The sequence below is a fragment of the Rhipicephalus sanguineus genome, chromosome 8, assembly GCF_013339695.2.
Source record: "Rhipicephalus sanguineus isolate Rsan-2018 chromosome 8, BIME_Rsan_1.4, whole genome shotgun sequence".
NCBI lineage: Eukaryota > Metazoa > Arthropoda > Arachnida > Ixodida > Ixodidae > Rhipicephalus > Rhipicephalus sanguineus.
The window spans coordinates 10,766,638-10,785,227 of record NC_051183.1 but is presented as its reverse complement, the minus strand read 5'-3'; the positions used below and the strand labels follow the sequence as shown (position 1 = coordinate 10,785,227).

Genomic DNA, 18,590 nt, shown 5'->3' with positions numbered 1-18,590 from the left:
TCAGCGTAAAGGAATAGCATCACCGCTGCTCTATGTCCAAGCAGCCGTGAGTCAATGAGTGTGCAGAAACGTTGAGCGTTTTAGTTTGACCGACCAGGAAGCGCTAAAAAGGTTTCAGCTTTAGTCTCTCATCACCCTGCTTAGCCTTGTTTATCATATGGTAGCTTGCAGCAATCGCGGCGGCTTGCAACAAGGCGACTATAACGGCAGTGGGCTCGAGCACACTGGGAAGCCCAGCTTTCAAACTTGCACCGCAACTTGATCTACCGGACCAGGGAAGTGGTCAAAGGTCACGGTTTTCTGGACTATGAAGACTGAATTAACAGCCGCGCTATATAGTTGCTCTCTGTTCATCTTGAATTGACTGTTACAGCGCAACATAAACCCGGGCCGCAAATAAGGAAGCTAATCGCTGCTTATTTCTCTCTCTCTCCTTCTTTCTCAGCAAGGATGAGTCCAAAGACTTGCATACGCGCACAAACAGCTCAACATCGTTATACTACAAGTGAAAACATTTCTGATACACATATGAATCCATCACGCCACCTGCCATAAGTAGCCGCTGCCATTGTGATCGGCGGGCAGCCTTCTCGAATTGCGTTCAGAGGTAGACACTGTCCGGCTATTCCATAATAAGTTTAGCTATTGTTCAGTATGTGAATGCGTCACGAGGTTTCACAGATTTGTAACGTCGCGTAACAAGAAGGCGATCTTATGGCACACCGAACATTTTTGACGAATGCCTAAGAAGCAACGACCAGCAACATGCCGTACTGAATTTTTTTTTATTCTCTCATTTTTGACATACTCGTGCATAAGCGAACATTACGCGATGGATCCTTTTCGCGCCATTTGTTGCATCGCCTTACAGGCAGCTGTTGCTGTGTGCGTGACGCAGAAAATTTCGACGAATCATAAACAGCTAACGCCGAATGCGGAAGGAAACAGTGCGGGGTCACCTAGATTTTTCTTTTTTCAAAGAAAATTTCTGGTTACATCGTTTGCCTTGGTGTATTTACTAGGAGATGTCAGAGGCCCCTCCGCGCAATGTTGCAAATACAAATACAGTGGGTATAAACAATGCACTACTCCTCTAATACCACAAATTCTTAATTTTTTTAAAAAATACTTGCGGTTGACAATTTAAGAATAATAGTAATATAATAGTAATAGTAATAATAAGCACGCGTTAGAAAAACTATTTCGACTAGGAACAAACAAGCCAAATATACGCAATATAAGCAAACCTAAATATGTGCAAGAAAGTGTAGTACTTATTACAAAAAATATAGGCTGCAGCCATTGCTACCTATATTAAAAATCAATTATTAATGAGCAGCTTTTAGAGATTAACGAAATTTAGTTCAATGATACAAATCTCTAATGCTGGGAAGGCGTAGACATAATTCTGTGTGTGTGTGTGTGTGTGTGTGTGTATATATATATATATATATATATATATATATATATATATATATATATAAAACAATGGAGTGCTAACATAGGACTCGGAAGTGAAAGTTCAAAAAAATCAAGCACCATATATATATATATATATATATATATATATATATATATATATATATATATATATATATATATATATAGTCAAGTAGATCCTCCGTGAGAAGTCACAACATTGTTTATTTCGACGTTTCAGCCAGAGTCTGGCCTTCATCAGGAATGAGGGTACAGTTCGTTGGTGCTCAGCTTTATACAATCTTGAAGAAAGGAGGATACGCGAAAAAAAAAAACATGAGGTAGACTCCCCCCCCCTTTCTCCGGCCGCCCACTGTCCGCGGCCTGCATATCCTTCCCTCCATTAACGTATTGTTCCCGACCAGGCGGCGCCGCGTGGCTCCGGCGGTGCGGTGTGGGGAAAAAAGGAGCTTTTTTAAGAAGATAAGCCTTTAACTACTCAGTGCCACGTGGACGTCTCGTTCCCGAGAGGGGGGGCACCGTGCATTGCCGCAAAGGCTAGCAAGCGGGCGCAATGTCAATTTTGGTCCGCTCCTGGATTCCGCAGTCGGGGGCTCCTGATTGCGCACAAGGGTGCTGTGGGACATGTGATGCTTGGCACAATTGATTGGTTAGTAAGGTAGACACCGAAACACCAGGCGGCACCGCGTGGCTCCGGCGGTTCTATCCCGACGGTTCTGCTAGAGGACGGACGTGTTTTTCGTGGGCTCCGGAATGACAGCGTCAGATAAGTGTTTTTTTTTTTTTTGCATGATTCGAGCTTGTTTTTTTAGTTATATGAGTACATAAGCCACTAGATTGAAGCTTTGAAGCATAATAGGGCTTATAATTTTGTACTGTTTCCTGTGTGACAGTCACCTGGGTTTTTTTTTTTTTTTTTTTCGTTCGGTCACCACGTGTCTGAAAGGCACACATATGCTTTGAAGTATAGCATACTAGCGGAGTTTTGTGATACCATTTGACTTTAAGTGTATCTAATCCGCCGTGTGAACGATCTAGCCATGGTCAAAAAGACCGTAAAGTGTTCAGGGTGCGGAATGGGATGGAAAATAGAGGTTTGTACGGATGAGAAGACAGAGGGAGCTGACGCCAAGTGTAAGCAATGCGAGTTAGAGGCGAAAATGGAAATAATGATGGCTGCCCAGAATGAGCTCATGGTAAGAATCGCCGAGCTGGAGAACGCGTTGGCGACAGAGCGGGAAAAAACGATGGCTATGGGGGAAAGGCTTAAGTCAGCCGAGGAGGGGTTAGCAAAGGTAGTCATGGTGAACAAGGAAGCAAGCTACAGCGGGAACAGCGGGGCATCGACCCCCACAGTGGTAGACGCGAAGGGGGAAACAGGTTTGGAAAAGACAGGTGCAAGGGTCACAGGACCCAGCTTCCGCGAAGTAGTTTTGGGAATGGGAGGGGACAAAGCAGCAGTGGCACGCGCTAATAATCGAGGCAGTGGCCAGGTGGGGTACGGAGTTCCGTTTGGGCAGCCGTGGCGAACAGACGTGCGCACGACATGTCCCACCGCTTGGCCGCCCCGAACGAGAGCTCCTGACTCTCGTGAACAGCCACCCGGCCGTTCAGCTTACCGCAGAACCCACTACGCTAATCTGCGATGGGTGAATCCGCACCCGACTTCTCAGGCTTGTCGGAATACCAGCGCGCAAAGGCCCGACTAAATTGGGAGCGCGAGAGCGCGCTGAAAGCGCGCCAAGTACAGCTGCAAGCGCAACAACAACAGCAGCAGCTAGCAGAACAACAACAACGGCAGCAGCAGCTGCTAGATGCACCTCCAGCCTCCCCTGACCTTCCCGAGCCGGCCGCTACAACCACGGCCAGCACGGTCGACTCCTCGACTGCGGAAGCTGGGGAGATGGACACTACAGCGGCCTCACGAAAGCGGGGACGCGACGACGACCCTTTGGAATGCCCGCGCAAGCAGCCAACCAAAGACGCAACTGCAGGAGACACACCCGACGGTTCCCCCTCGACGCGGGACGACTCGGCGTGCGTTGCTGCACCCCCCACTGCTCCCCTCCCGTCTGAGACCACCGGCGATAGTGTGGCTGCTACCCCTGCGGCCCCCATCAGGATCGTCGGCGGGAAAAGGCGCCGAGGACAGCGGAAAACACGCTCCAAGCGCCGGCGGAAGCAGCGCGTGTTCGAGCCATCAACAACAGTGGCCCCGGCAGCTCCGAGGCCCGCAAACACCACGGTCACCGCGCCGCACCCACCGCCTGCCGAGGAAGACTTCGTGACGGTCGTCTCCAAGACAGCACAACGGAGGGCGAAGGCGCTGGCGGCCGCTGCCATTGCGACTGATCCGGCAGTCGCGGGGACTGTTTTGTACCGTCCCTCAGCCCCTGGCGGTACCTTCAAGGGATCGCCACGCCTGACTCTCGCGGCGGCGCTTGCTATGCGGCCTGATGTCGTGGCGGTGCGCATCAACCACCGCCGCAACATCGTGGCTGCAGACGCATCGACGCAGCCGTGTTTGTCAGAGCTCCTGACCATCAAGGAGCTCAACGGCATTCCCGTCACCGCCAGGGTGCCTGCGGATCGGCGCACGAGCGTCGGCTTCGTGCACGGCGTTGACGGCGAGCCCTCGGACAAGCAGCTGCTCGAGGGCATCACATCGACGGTCCCGGTGGTTGCGGCGACCAGGCAGGGCAGCACGGTGCGGCTGCAGTTTGCCGGCAGCCAACCACCCGAGCGCGTCTCCCTCTGCGGGATCTGGCTTCGAGTACGGCATGCCAGACCGCGTCCCATCCAGTGCCGACAATGCGGGCGCCTCGGGCACGTCACCGAGGCATGCGAGCGTGTCGGCAACTGCCTCACATGCGGCCAACATCATCAGGCCACCGCCGTCTGCCGTCCTCGCTGCGTCAACTGCAGAGGGAGACACGCAGCCGACAACCCCACCTGCCCTCGCTGGCAGGAGGAAAGGAGAGTGGCCACGCTGATGGCCGCCGCTCCTACGCCGCTCTCGAGACGGGCGGTCAAAGCCGCAGTACGCGAGGAGTCCCGTGAGGTGCGCTCCTATGCTGCTGCGGTGAAAACCAACCTTCCCGAGAGCGACACCACGGATCCCGGCCTGCAGCGCCCTATTCCTGCGCCGCGCCGATCCCTCCTGCTACCGGCGAGCTCCCCGATCTCGAGCCCACCTGCCGCACCACCCGCTGAGCCCTCCGAGGACCCCCGGGATGCCCTCATCACTAGCCTTCTTGCCGCGCTTCGGGAGGTGGGAAACTACCTCCCCGAAGGCCACCCCATGCGTGCTGTCTGCCTCCAAGCAGCTGGCGTGCAGCCCGGTGCCCCCAAGAAGGATTAAGTGACGTGCAGCAGGGGCTACCTGCCCCCTTACTTCGAGACGCCCGCCTGGAACTCTCGCAAACATTGCCTGCAGCATCGGACTGCTGCGGCTTCACTGCATCGCTTACGTGTCGTGCGGGTGTGTGCTACTCGCCATGTTCAGCGCAAAAAAAAGTGTGTGCTACATCTAACTCTATCCCTTCTCTTTTCTCTTTTCTTTTTCTGTTTTTCCCTCATCCCCCCTCCCCTATAGGCACTGCGCCGTGCTCCCTATTGGGCTGCAGAAATTAGGCGCCTTTTTCCTTTCCTCTGAACCACTTAAGAAGTGGCCAGGTGCGGGACGGTCCAGCAGAAGAGTCGGAGCACGTGATAATCGCCGGAGACTCGAATTTAGTTAGATGCGAAGAAGCAGTCAAGGAAAGGGTGAGAGGCGACAAACGAGTTTTAATAGGGAAGTTCCCGGGACATAGGCTGGGATCAGTGATGAGACAAGCTAGCGCAAAACTCGCAACTAAGGCTAATGGACGTAACCTCGTGATAATCGCGGGAGGTCTAAACGACGTCTTGAATGAAGAATCAGGCGAACTAGCGACCACATTGGCGAAAGGGGTCGATGACATGCGCGCCATCTCCCCTCAGGCGCAGATAGTGGTATGCACAATACCGGAAGTGCCAGTGAGGAATATCAACTTGCAAAGAGCGGTTGTCGACGCAAACAAAGAGATATGGAGAATTAGTCGAGAGAAGGGCTTCGAGGTAGTCGATATAAACAGGGAGGTGCACAGGTGGGGCGGTTTCCAAAGAGACAGAATTCACTTCGATAAGAGGCTTGGTCATGAGGTGGGCTGGCGACTGGCAGGACGCACAGTAGCTTTTTTGGGGGGCACGCGGGCCCTTCGGTGCCCAGGGTAGCTTGTAATGAGGAAAACAACCAGGAGGACTCTTTGACAGGCAGTATAGCGAAAAACCAGAGAAAAGGTAAAAGAAGGGAGAAGGCGCGGGTTGCAATTAGTTACATAAACATGCAGGGTGGCAGAAAAAAGGCAAAATGGTGAGAGATTGAGGAACAGTTAAGCAAGGAACAGATAGGTGTTTATGCGGTTACAGAAACACACCTTAGAGACTTGGAAGAGCCACCACATATTGACAATTATATTTGGGAAGGATGTAACAGGATCACATCAGAAAGGAGAGGTGGGGGTGTTGGAATGCTAATCCATAGCAGAACAAAATTGGATAGAGTGAAACAAACGTGTTCGGAGCACATGTGGGTTTCGGGCACAGTAGGTGGAAAGAAAACGTGGCTAGGTGTAGCTTACTTGTGGACGGGGAATAACTGCAGAGAAAAGAATCTGGAGATAGTGAAATGCATAAGCACCGATATTAAAGAATTTGGTCATGATGCCGAAATAATCCTTCTAGGGGACATGAACGCTCACATTCATGACCTTGACGGATATTCAGACACCAATGGCAAGTTATTGCTAGATCTCTGCGAGCAACATAGTCTTGAGATAGTTAACGTGGGGCCTAAGTGTGAGGGGCAGATCACGTGGGAAGTCGGAAACCGGCAATCGAGCATTGATTATTGTCTCATGAGAGAAGGAATATATGACAAACTTAGAGAGATGAGAATAGACGAGGAAGGCATTAGCAGCTTGGGTAGTGATCATAAACGCATAATATTACAAATTGGATATAAAACTGATAATAAGAACATAGAATCAAAGTTTGGCAGCTTGCATCTAAATGACAAACAAATAACAAAGATAGCCGCAAGAGTCGAGGAAAAAGTAGACGAACTACCAGGTAAAGACTGGAAGTATAGTGAGCTGCTACATATAATCACAAAAGAAATGGAAAAAGAGAAGAAAACTATTTGTTGGAAAGGAAAGAGAAAGCCAAAAAGTTGGTGGAACAAAGAAATCCGGGAGGCGATCGAGAAGCGACGTGAGGCATCACGGGAGCACAGACAAGCAAAAAAGGAGAAGCGGCCACAGGACGAAGTCAACCAAATATGGGAAATATATTTAGAGCAAAAATCCATTGTGCAGAAATTAGTCGAGGCAAAAATTAAAGGTGAAAATGAACGCTGGATGACAGAGATTCGCGAAAAGAAGAAGGCCGCGCCTAGGATATTTTGGAGCCACCTAAAAGCGCTGGGTAGGAAGTCTGTCACAATGCAACAACATATAGTAGATGAAGGAGGAAATCAATTGGAAAGGTATGAAGCGCTAGGTTACATCCGAAAGATAACAGCCGATTCGTTTAAAAAGGTCGCCCAGGGGATTCCCCCGGTGAGTAAAAGTACGCAAAGGAGTGCAACCGACGAAGATGTAGTACTAGAGAATTTCAATTAGAAGAAAGCCGAAGGAAAAATTCCTAAGCGCACTACACCGGGCTTAGATGGGGTTCCCGTCAGCCTCATTAACGAACTCGGACATAACACTAAAGAAGCACTGCTGAAAGCCGTAGAAAAGTGCTTACAGGAGAGGGAAATACCAGACAGTTGGCGAAAAAGTAGAATGAGCTTAATCTATAAAGGCAGGGGATAAAAGGATAACATTCGCTCGTATAGACCGCTAACCATTACATCGGTGCTATACAGGTTGGCGATGCAGGCAGTAAAACTAAAAATAGAAGCGTGGGTAGAACAAAATGATATTTTGGGAGAACTTCAGAATGGATATCGAATCGACAGGCGGTTAGACGATAATCTGTTTGTTCTTACCCAGTGTATAGAAATATCGAAAATAGAAAACAGGCCCTTATACGTAGCTTATCTAGATATTACCGGGGCGTATGACAACGTTAATCAGGAAATTTTGTGGGATATACTGAAAGAAGTGGGCATAGGTGACGACTGTACACAGCTTTTGAGGGAAATATACCGAGAAAATACAGTTTGTATAGAATGGGAAGGAATAAGTAGCAAGGACAGCGTTGAAATTAGCAAGGGGCTGAGACAGGGATGTCCTTTGTCCCCGCTGTTATTCATGCTGTACATGGCGAGGATGGAAAAAGCGCTAGAAGGTAGCAACATTGGATTTAATTTGTCACACAAACAGGTCGGCACGATGGTTGAGCAGAAGCTTCCAGGTCTATTTTATGCTGATGATATTGTTTTATTTGCGGACAGTCAAGATGGTATACAGCGACTGGCAGATATATGCGGAAGGGAATGTGAGGCTCTAGGACTAGTATTTAGTGCAACAAAATGTGGATTGATGGTATTCAATGACCACGAAGACCATGCGGTCTTTATACAGGGCCAAAAAATACCGAGGGTAAGCGAGTACAAGTACCTCGGAGTATGGGTAAATGAGGGGGATAGATATATGGAGGTACAAGAGAAAGCATCGGTAGCAAAGGGAAAGAGGAATGCTGCAATTATGAAGCACAGAGCTTTATGGGGGTACAATAGGTACGAGGTGCTTCGAGGGCTGTGGAAGGGTGTGATGGTCCCGGGGCTTACATTTGGGAACTCAGTGGTGTGCATGAAGTCAGAGGTACAATCAGGAATGGATGTAAATCAAAGGACGGTGGGCCGCCTCGCGTCGGGCGCTCATGGGAAGACGACAAATGAGGCTGTAAAGGGTGATATGGGATGGACAGGCTTTGAAGTGAGGGAAGCTCAGAGCAAAATGAGATTCGAAGAGAGGCTGAGGAAAATGAAGAAGAGTAGATGGGCAGAGAAGGTTTTCAGGTATTTGTATAGAAAAAGCGTTGACACGCAGTGGAGAAAAAGAATTAGGAGGCTCACCAGTAAATATACGGCTAGCAGTGCGGGCGATATGGCAACAAGGAGCATTAAGCGGAAGGTGAGAGAGGCGGAGAGGACTTATTGGATGGCAGCGATGGAAAAGAAGCCGGCTCTGAGTAACTACCGAAAGGGAAAAACGAAATAAGGAGGGAAAGGTTTTATGATAATTCAAGGGGAAGCGCTTTACTGTTTGAAGCAAGGTCGGGCTGCCTTAGAACGCGTAGTTATAAAGCGAGATTCAGTAACGAAGAAGAACAATGCACATGCTGCGGGGGAACTAAGGAAACGATGGAACATGTACTGATTGAATGTGACGATATTCACCCAGGTATACGTGTGGGCACGAGTCTACATGAAGCCTTGGGTTTTAAGGACAACAATGGAAAGCTGAACACGTCCGCGATAGAAATAAGTAAGAGACGGTTAGAGTATTGGTGGCAGAAAAGTAGAGATAAAGAACAAAAATAAATAATGGGGGAAAAATAAGGTCATTCTGCCTTAAGAGGCAGAGAGATAGACCGTGAATTTATATTTTTTTGGTATAATAACATAGATTTAATCAATGTAGATAAGGTATTAGGCCAACATAAAACAAGGAAGTTCTTTTTTTTCTTCGAGCCTGGTGGCAGATATGTCACCGCCCCGTTACAAAGTGGACGCTCATAGCATCCATCCATCCGGTGCGGTGTGGGGAAAAATGGAGCTTTTTTAAGAAGTTAAGTCTTTAACTACTCAGTGCCACGTGGACGTCTCGTCCCCGAGAGGGGGGGCACCGTGTATTGCCACAAAGGCTAGCAAGCAGGCGCAATGTCAATTTTGGCCCGCTCCTGGATTCCGCAGTCGGGGGCTCCTGATTGTGCACAAGGGTGCTGTGGGACATATCATGCTTGGCACAATTGATTGGTTAGTAAGGTAGAAACCGAAACAGACGACAGCTGTACTTAGAAAGAGTAGTTACACTTGGAAGTATTTTCAGTTGTCCAGTGATCGTCGCAGCTGCAGTGCCGTGAACTCTTCAGTTATTATTGTCATTATTGCCGTTATTGTTTTCTAATGCTTTAATTGCTGCAAGTGTACCCGGATTCTCATTTATTCCTCTTTCGAGGGTGTTAAATCGGTGGATGAGGTATGACTCTCGTTGTTCACGTTCTAAGTTTGATGTAAATCCCGTTTCTAAGAGTGTTACTGATAGTTTGTCAAATGCATGGTCGGGAAGGTTGAGATGTTTTGATAGAGGTAGACTTGGGGCTGATTTCGCATGGGCTCTGTGATTATTGAAACGAATCCTAAATGGTGTTTCTGTTTGTCCGATGTACTGCATACTGCACACGTTGCATTCGAGGAATCACATGTTAGGTTTCCTCGTATGTTAATCGAAAACTTGGAGTGTGTGCTGGTTGCCTTGTCTGTTTCTCGCATCGCTTTACATACAAGACATCGTGACTTTAAGCAAGGTCGGCATGAATTATTAGGGGGTGAAGTATTGATCTGGGAGTGCACAAGTGTGTCTTTGAGGTTGCGTGGTCGTCGGTAGACGACGCCAGGGGCGGATGGAAATGCGCGTTTCAGACGTTCACTTTGTTCCAGAATGTTGTAATGTCGTTTAAGGATTTTGTTTACATTGGGGAAGTTCGTGCTGTAAGTTAAGCAGAGGTTTGTCCGTTGCGGGTCTTGTTGCGGTGGCCGCTTCATAAGTAAGTCGTCACGCTTCAGTTTTCTAGCTTTTTGAACGGCGTCATCAATTACATGCGGGGGGTATTTTTGTTTATCGAGCATAAGTTTTAGCCTCATTGAGCTCGTGTCAAAATCAGCGTCTTTTGAGCAGATTCGCTTAAACCGGTGAGCCTGGCTGTATGGAATACTGTTTTTACAGTGGCGCGGGTGATCGCTTTGGTAATGGAGGTATTGTTGTCGATCCGTTGGTTTGCGGTATAGGGTTGTAGAAAGTTTGTCTTCTTATATCGTTACGGTAACGTCAAGAAAATTTACGGTTGCTTGCGAATAGGTGTGTGTGAAGTGTACGTTTGGATGTACAGCGTTGTAAGTGTCGATAAAGTTGAGAAGTTCATCTTTGCTGTGGGTCCAAATGAGAAAGATGTCGTCTATGTATCTTCTGTATAAGAGTGGTTTCAAGGAACTTTGTGCAAGAAATTCGGATTCTAGCTTTCCCATAAATATGTTGGCATAATTGGGTGCCATTTTGGTGCCCATAGCGGTCCCGCTAATTTGTCGAAAATACTCTTGGTTAAATTCAAATGAATTTAATTCTAGGACCATCCTCGTCAAAGTTGCGATGGCAGAGAAATCTGGGGTGTCAGGCTGTCTATGGTCTGTGTACATGTTTTGTAATGCAGCTATGCCGTCATCGTGAGGAATGTTTGTATACAATGAGGACACATCAAGAGTAACCAAGTACGAGTTTTTCGGCACACACAGACCTGCAATGTCTCGAAGAAAATGTGTGGTGTCCTTTACGTACGACGCGAGAGTGCATGGAATGTGGCTTATTAATTTGTCCACGTACCCAGATATGGGTTCAGTTATTGTACCTATGCCTGATATGATTGGTCGACCGGGGTTACCGGGCTTATGAATTTTTGGGAGGATGTAGAAGCGACCTGGACGAGGGTATGACGCTCGCATTAGTTTGTGGTCAGTGTTGGTTATCCTTTCTGCGTCCAACAGTTTCTTTAGTTCTGTTGATACGATACGTTTGTATTCGTCTGTCGGATCCCCTGGGAGGCGTTCGTGAAATTTTGAGTCGTCTAGTTGGCGGTATGCTTCTTGTAAGTAGTCGGTTGTATTAAGGACTACAACTGCTCCTCCTTTGTCAGCGGGTTTTATTGTTATGTCTGTCCTAGATGCCAGATTTCTCATACTCATTTTTTCAGATTTTGTCAAGTTTTCTCGCTTTCCTTTCTGTCTGTGGTATTCATGTACTATATCTTTCCGTACTGCGGTGATATAAAGGTCCAGACACCTGTCTCGGTTACTGTTCGGTGTCCAATCATTTGTTCTACGACGGTGAATGTTTTCGTGGTTAGAAGGCCTGTCCAAGAAATATTCGCGCAACCTCAAGCTTCTAGCGAAGTTGTCGAGGTCTCGGAGCAAGTGAAATTCGTCAAAAAGTTTCGTGGTTGGGCAGAAGCTTAGTCCTTTGGATAGCAGTTTTTCTTCGTCAGGTGACAAATTCGTATCCGATAGGTTTACAATCACAGTGTCACAGGGTGTGTTCATAGATGGGTGCTCGTTTGTACCGTTATTGGTTTCCTGGGTGGTGGTGTTGTAGTGGTATGGGATTATCTCAGGAAACGCGGGGTTGGGGACGTGGTCTCTTTTGAGTTTATGAATTTTAGTGGTCATGATGGCTTGGTATTTATTCTGTTCGAATTCTGTTAACAGGGTGATTTCATCGTTCGATAAAGTGTTATTATGGCGGAGAATGGTGTTGGTCATAGCGACCAGTTTCTTTATCTGCTTATCACTGTGATTGAGAGCGATTTGTGTTAATTTAAGAGATGCCTCAAGGAGGACGTTTTTCCATGTTATTTGGTCGTGTTCATCGAGGTTTGTAGCGGCTGGTGTGAGGGAGAGTGTCATACCCTTGGGGGCTATTCTAGCACCAAGGTACACTTGCAGTGTTGATTTATGCAGTTCATGCCTGATTCGTTTGTCAGCGAGTTTTCGTACTTTAAGGAAGGTGGCACTGCAACTGAGAAGTGATGAGCTGGACTTACATTTTGGAGGTCAGTCTTCTTTTGGGTGCGGGGATGGCACTGATGAAGTCCGCAGATTGTAGTTATGTCCGGCAGGCCTTCGTCGTTGTAGGGAGGATTCCGGCGTTGGGCTCCCGGCGAGCGTTGAGTGCAGGATGTTTGTGTTCGTTGGGAGTTCCGGTCCCGGGGTCCGCAATAGAGGGACGCGGCTTCGTAGTTCGGCAGGTTTCCCTTTGAGGAGTGGTGTAGTGGTGCTGTCGTGTAGTTCTTCTGATCTCGCCGTCCGCAATAGAGGGACGCGTCTTGGCTGTCCAGCAGACCTCCCCCCTAGTAGTGGTGCGCTGTTGATGATGGTGAGGGGGTGCTTGGGGCGTGCGGGTGTCATAGTTTCGCCGATCGTTGGGAACTCGGCTATGATGTTGGGTGGGTGCGGGGCTCCAGGAACATGTTGATATGTAGGGTTCGTGTCATGGGTGTTTTGTTGTGATGAACGGATATTGACGGGAGCGGCAGGTTGAGTCGACCACCCCGTGGTAGCTTCGAGGTCTCCGCGACCGAGTGCGCTCTTCAGGGTTTCGGCAATCAACGCGACACCCATAAAACTCGGATGAAGCCCATCCGCAGCAAGAAAACGTCTTGGTGGTAACTGCTCGAATTGATAGTCGACGTATGACACCTTGCTGGGTCTTCGGCAGTAGGCCTTGACTGTCTCGTTGAATTGACGAGCCTCCCGGTTGAAGCGGTGCACGAATTGTTCGTTCGATCTTTCCAGGCGTTGGTTGGTATAACGTGGCAGCACGCATGAAACGACGAGTCTTTCAAGTTCCTGGCGTGTTCGTAGCGTGTTGTTTACCAGGCGACGAAGGCGGCGTAGCGATTCGTCTAGTCCGTACGACGCCAGCTCGCTGGTACCGACGTGGAAAACGAGCGTGGTCACAGATCGTGGTATACCGGCCAGCTCTTTCTCGATGTCGAATGTGGAGGCTCCGCGGATTGTAATGATCGCAGGTGTTGCTCTGTCATGCGGGTTGAAATGCCGGTGCAAATACCTTGTTTGTGAGTTTCCGATGATGGCTGTGGTGGGTGGATGTTTAGGAAACTTTCGTGAGAGCTGCTCAACTGGAGGTGCGCCTGTGGCCGGTCTTGAGTAGGCAGGCATGGTGGTGGAGTGGCCGTAGCGTTGCAAGTAGTCAAGTAGATCCTCCGTGAGCAGTCACAACGTTGTTTATTTCGACGTTTCAGCCAGAGTCTGGCCTTCATCAGGAATGAGGGTACAGTTCGTTGGTGCTCAGCTTTATACAATCTTTATACAATTGTATAAAGCTGAGCACAAACGAACTGTACCCTCATTCCTGATGAAGGCCAGACTCTGGCTGAAACGTCGAAATAAACAACGTTGTGACTTCTCACGGAGGATCTACTTGACTACTTGCAACGCTACGGCCACTCCACCACCATGCCTGCCTATATATCAGGGGCGTAGCCAAGGGGGGGGTTGGGGGGGTTCAAACCCCCCCCGAAATTTTTCAGTTTTGCTTGCGTATATAGGCATGTACACATACAAACGCACGCACGAACACACATAAAGTATGGTTGAACCCCCCCCCCGAAAAAAATTTCTGGCTACGCCCCTGATATATATATATATATATATATATATATATATATATATATATATATATATATATATATATATATCATATGTTGATAATAAATTCAGTTGGAAGTTTGCGCCCGTCCGTGTGCTTCGTCCGTTGCCTAAGAAAATTTTGCGCAAGAAGTGTTGATCATGTAATTTCGTCTAGCTTTTTAGAGAACTGTTGTGCCAATTTGCGTCTTTTTCTGTCAGCAATTTCTTGGCTTCCGTAGAAAGTGTTATTTTTTATTTAGAAAACATATGCATGTATATATATATATATATATATATATATATATATATATATATATATATATATATAGAGAGAGAGAGAGAGAGAGAGAGAGAGAGAGCGAGAGAGAGAGAGGCATTGCATGCGTGTTAGTGTGTGCATTACCTCCTTCTATACCGAAGTATATTTCGCGTTTAGTTTCTGAAATGATTACGACACGATTGCCACTACGCAAGAAAACATTGGACACTGAAGAAAAATAGCGGCCAGGTGAAGTATATTGCAATAAAGCTCGAACATAACCCTTCCCCTTCCGAGCTCACCTAGGTTGACGGCGCTCACTACGAAAGACACCTGTACGAAGATACGAACAAGAAAGCCTCCTTGCTGTTGAAGCCTAGAGAACACGGCGATTACTTCATTGTAAGTGTTGTTTTTACATACAAACATAAATGTCCCGATGCGTGTGTGTGTGTGATATGCTGTCACGCACTGTATATCGTACAGACAGGCCTTGTAAACTTCACCCACCGCATTGAGCCGGCAAAGCTACGTGAAAGGTCCTCAACCAGAAGAGCAGCGCACAAGATAGTGGAAATTCACAACATACGAGGATCGTGTGAGAATGACCAAGTAATTGGCAAGTATTCTACTTCCATTTATTTTTATTAACGCGAAAGACTTGTCTCATGCTAAGGTCGTCTTGAACAAAGTCGCGGCGTGAGGACGATTCGGTACAAAAAATATCACGTGACATTTCGTGCATGGCTCGAGGCGCGCGAGCTGTGAGTTCATTTTATCAGTGCGGTGTTCGTGAGACACCCCTTGCGCACGCCTATGATGACGACGATGACGAATTATTACTGAGCCCTTTGTAGTGAGTGGGAAGCTAATTACCCTACTCAATCTTTACGCAATTCACATGGTGTGAAGCCCGGTGGGATTCTACGCTTCTGCCACTCAATATTACGTCTGTTTAGTCCATGGTTTAGTCACGCCTCGCCCGACGTGAGGCTGGTATAGGGTGGGTTTTTTTTTTTTTTTTTTCCAAGGCAGCTTGAAGCACTATCATGGTTCTGTGGTAGAAGGCTTGACTGCCACGCAAAATGCCTGGTTTCGATTCCGGCTCGAACTGTCTTACAGCGAATTCGTATATAACTAGGCCATTCTTAACTCCACGAACAATTACCTACTGAGCCCAAAACTATCATCATCATGAATGGTCTTTACCTTCGAATTAAAAAAAAAACGACCATGGCCGCCCAGACTCCGTTCAAACGGCAGTTGGCGAATTTGACGAATAGATTGACGTAACTGCGGCCCTGAGAGTAATAATATTACGAACATATCGTAACTCCGCGAACAGTTACGCATCAGAAAACCGCTAGCAGGTATGTGCCACATAAATTGGGCAAACACCGCTACTCACCACTGGTCCACTAAATATAAACAAAAAGTAAATAAATTAATGTATAAATACACGTATAAAATAAAATTGAATAAATGAAATAAATTAATTAATGAACAAATAAATAAGTAAATACATAAATAAAGAACCCGCGCGCTGCACTTCTGGCCCATGAAAATCGAGGTGAAGTTGCTTTAAAAGGGGCTTACGGTAAATTAAAAAATTACAAATAAATATATAAACAGATAAATGAATAAATAAAAATCCGTGTGCTACACAGCTTCGCTGGTCAACCCCCTTCACCAAGTGGAATGGCTCATGAATTTTTTATCTGATTTTTATTGAGGTCACGCGGGTTTCTGTACAACACGCCGCGTTTTCAAGGTCAGCATCTAATGAGGCACTTGAGGCCTCACTTTAAAAGCAATCTTCCCTAACTAACTTTCCTTGATAAGCGCTTCAATCGACTTTACCATAAAAAAACCGCTTAATTTAAGTCATTCCCCACTTATTTTTACTGCCTGGTGGTCACTGCTGCACATGAAAATGTCGATTAATGATGCAGAACTGTCAAGCGCAACAGCAGCAGTAAATTCGCATGCATTATTCCAGATAATCAATTTTACGAAGTGGATGAAGGCAGGATGGGTAAGCGCTGTATGTGCTGACTAAATTTGTAATTACGTGTTTTGCACGCTGACTCGAAAAAAACGCAATATTGGAATGGCTACTTGTATATTTACGTCGTCTGCCGGGATATTTTTTTTTTCACAGGAAGTGATTCTCGAGGAGTATCGCTTCCAGAAGTTGGTACGTGTTGAGCCACTTTCATTCTTTAATATTTCGCGTATTTCCAGGAGACAGCACAGAAAAACAAACTCAGTTCAGCTTCACTGACATATCTGTTTGAATTGCCTTGTAATTTATCCGCGCAAGAGTGACAGCATAAGATTGGAGAAATACCAGGCCTGAAATTTTATGCCTTCAATTTCAGACCGCAGCACCCACAAAGACACTGCCAAGTCGTAAATTACTCGACGTCGTAGATTGACGAAGTCGAGTCCCATTGACGTCGTCGACGGTTCCAGCCTTGAAGAAGACAAGTCCACTTGTCGAAACGTCGGCTATAGCACCCACCCCCTGTTTACGGATTTTTTTCATCAACGTCGTCTCGTATTTGAGCAAGAAATACTTACAAAGGTCACCGGATTCCGGCTTCTATTTTACGAATACAGCTTTTGCGAGAGATATATTAGCTATATTGGGCTTGCCTAAGCAACAATCCCTGGTGTCAGTAGGTTCCTAACACCGCAGTTTTTCTACAGTGGTAAAAGAAAAGGTGCTGCCCAAATTAACGTAATCACGCCGAAACTCTGGACACCCTGTAAGGATGCCATCTGTTACCAAGTTTACCAACGCACAGCAGGCGATGGCCCTATCAACTGAAGATTCATAGAAGATTCATTTTTCGTGACCAAGAAGTTACGTTACATATGCGCGAGAGGCCTTTGGTGCTTTAGATGAAGAAACCAAAGTTCTTAATTTAATAGTTTGACACCGGATGATAACTTGATCCATGATCTGATAGCACGTGCTATTTATGTCACCTAATTTTTTTATTTCTGGTTTCGTACGGATTGTGCTGCCAACACATCTTTCATAGAGCTGTGCTTTTGTAGTGCATGTATTCTTTTACTATGTGCAAAATGTATAACGCCATTCGGACGGCGGTCACCCACAGTCGGCAGTGTTACGCGTTTCGGGTGACTGCACTACATTACCACCACAGAGCACCACGTCAATCACTGTGGAAACCGATGATGACCCTCCCCGCCTCGGCATCGCCGAGGGTAATCTGTCAGTCTGGCATGCTCGATAGGTTTGCGTAGCTTTCTTCAAGGAGCGCCCAGATATTACCGACTGATTTCAGTCGTGAATACCCCTCACCTCCACGAGTTTGTCACGGACAAAACCACGCAAGACTTTTGGTCGACGCTACAGATCTCTATGACATTCTCCTGACACCTCGACGTTGCTTTCTTCGGCTAGTAACCAAATTCCTAACATGTCATGACACAGAGCTGCTAGCAAGTGTGTCGGGGTCGTGGCTGTATTTGTGACCAGCCACAAATGAATTAATAAATAATTGCAAGCGCACGAAGTCCGTCACCCGCTCCTGTTTATGTGTCGGTGTCGCCCTGTGCGCTGTACGTTAGCTGCGAATCATCCCACAGTCATGTCATATAACCCTCTTCGAAGCGTTTCTGCAAACAAATATAAATTAAAGCTTCTCATTTTGATTTTCCTGTAATAAGCCATTGAACACAGTGTAGTGCGATTAAATGCAGCCCGGTGTGACTTACAGCATTTCCTTTATTTCCGTGTTGACGTGATTTCGTTTTCTTGTTTTTTTTTTTTTTTTTTTTTTCAGAAATGAGAGGCGCCATTCCACAACCGTTTGGTCTCGAGTTGCACTTCATCAGTGACTACAACCACACCATGTACTTCAATGGGAAAAAGGAAGCTCATGTCTACTACGTGACGCTGTTCGCGCATTCGGTGAGCAACGACGGCATTGAACAATTTGGCGCGTCTTTACGTGCCAAGAATTACAAGCTTAACGAAATCTTACTTGTCCCGAGTTCGTGCGAAAAACGATTTCGCAACGCGAGTTTATTATGAACTGACTACATTGAGTCCAACTCTGAAAAACGGCGTGCGTTATACATATCTAGGCATTTTAAACTGCACCGCTCGTAGCGTATAAATGTTACGTGCTACAAGCGGTTCATCTACGCAAACACTGTAACCCGTGTATTGACATTTATGGTGAATGCGCTCTTTTACCACTATAAATGGTAGTGCACGCGATTTCCAAGGTGAACATTTTACAGGAATTGGTGTGTTTGGAAGTACTTGAAGTTAGACTAAAGTAGCAGCAAATTAATGCGTCTATTAGATTTTTACCGACGATTTTATCTCCTACCATCATTTTTATCAGTTGTGACTTTGGAAATCTTAGCAGAAAACATGTACCTCCTCAAGAAATATGT

General features: G+C 46.9%; 2 protein-coding genes across 2 annotated transcripts in view; one reads left to right on the top strand and one right to left on the bottom strand.

Annotated features, from left to right (window-relative positions):
* LOC119401359 (uncharacterized) overlaps nt 1-18,590 on the bottom strand; it is a 127,964-nt gene that overhangs the window by 77,900 nt on the left and 31,474 nt on the right. The window lies entirely within an intron of this gene.
* LOC119401358 (uncharacterized) overlaps nt 1-18,590 on the top strand; it is a 55,031-nt gene that overhangs the window by 9,349 nt on the left and 27,092 nt on the right. The window contains exons 3-7 of the mRNA XM_037668084.1: nt 14,457-14,552; nt 14,637-14,769; nt 16,150-16,185; nt 16,312-16,347; nt 17,969-18,096. Coding sequence (XP_037524012.1) covers nt 14,457-14,552; nt 14,637-14,769; nt 16,150-16,185; nt 16,312-16,347; nt 17,969-18,096 — 429 coding nt within the window. The remainder of the gene's footprint in view (nt 1-14,456; nt 14,553-14,636; nt 14,770-16,149; nt 16,186-16,311; nt 16,348-17,968; nt 18,097-18,590) is intronic.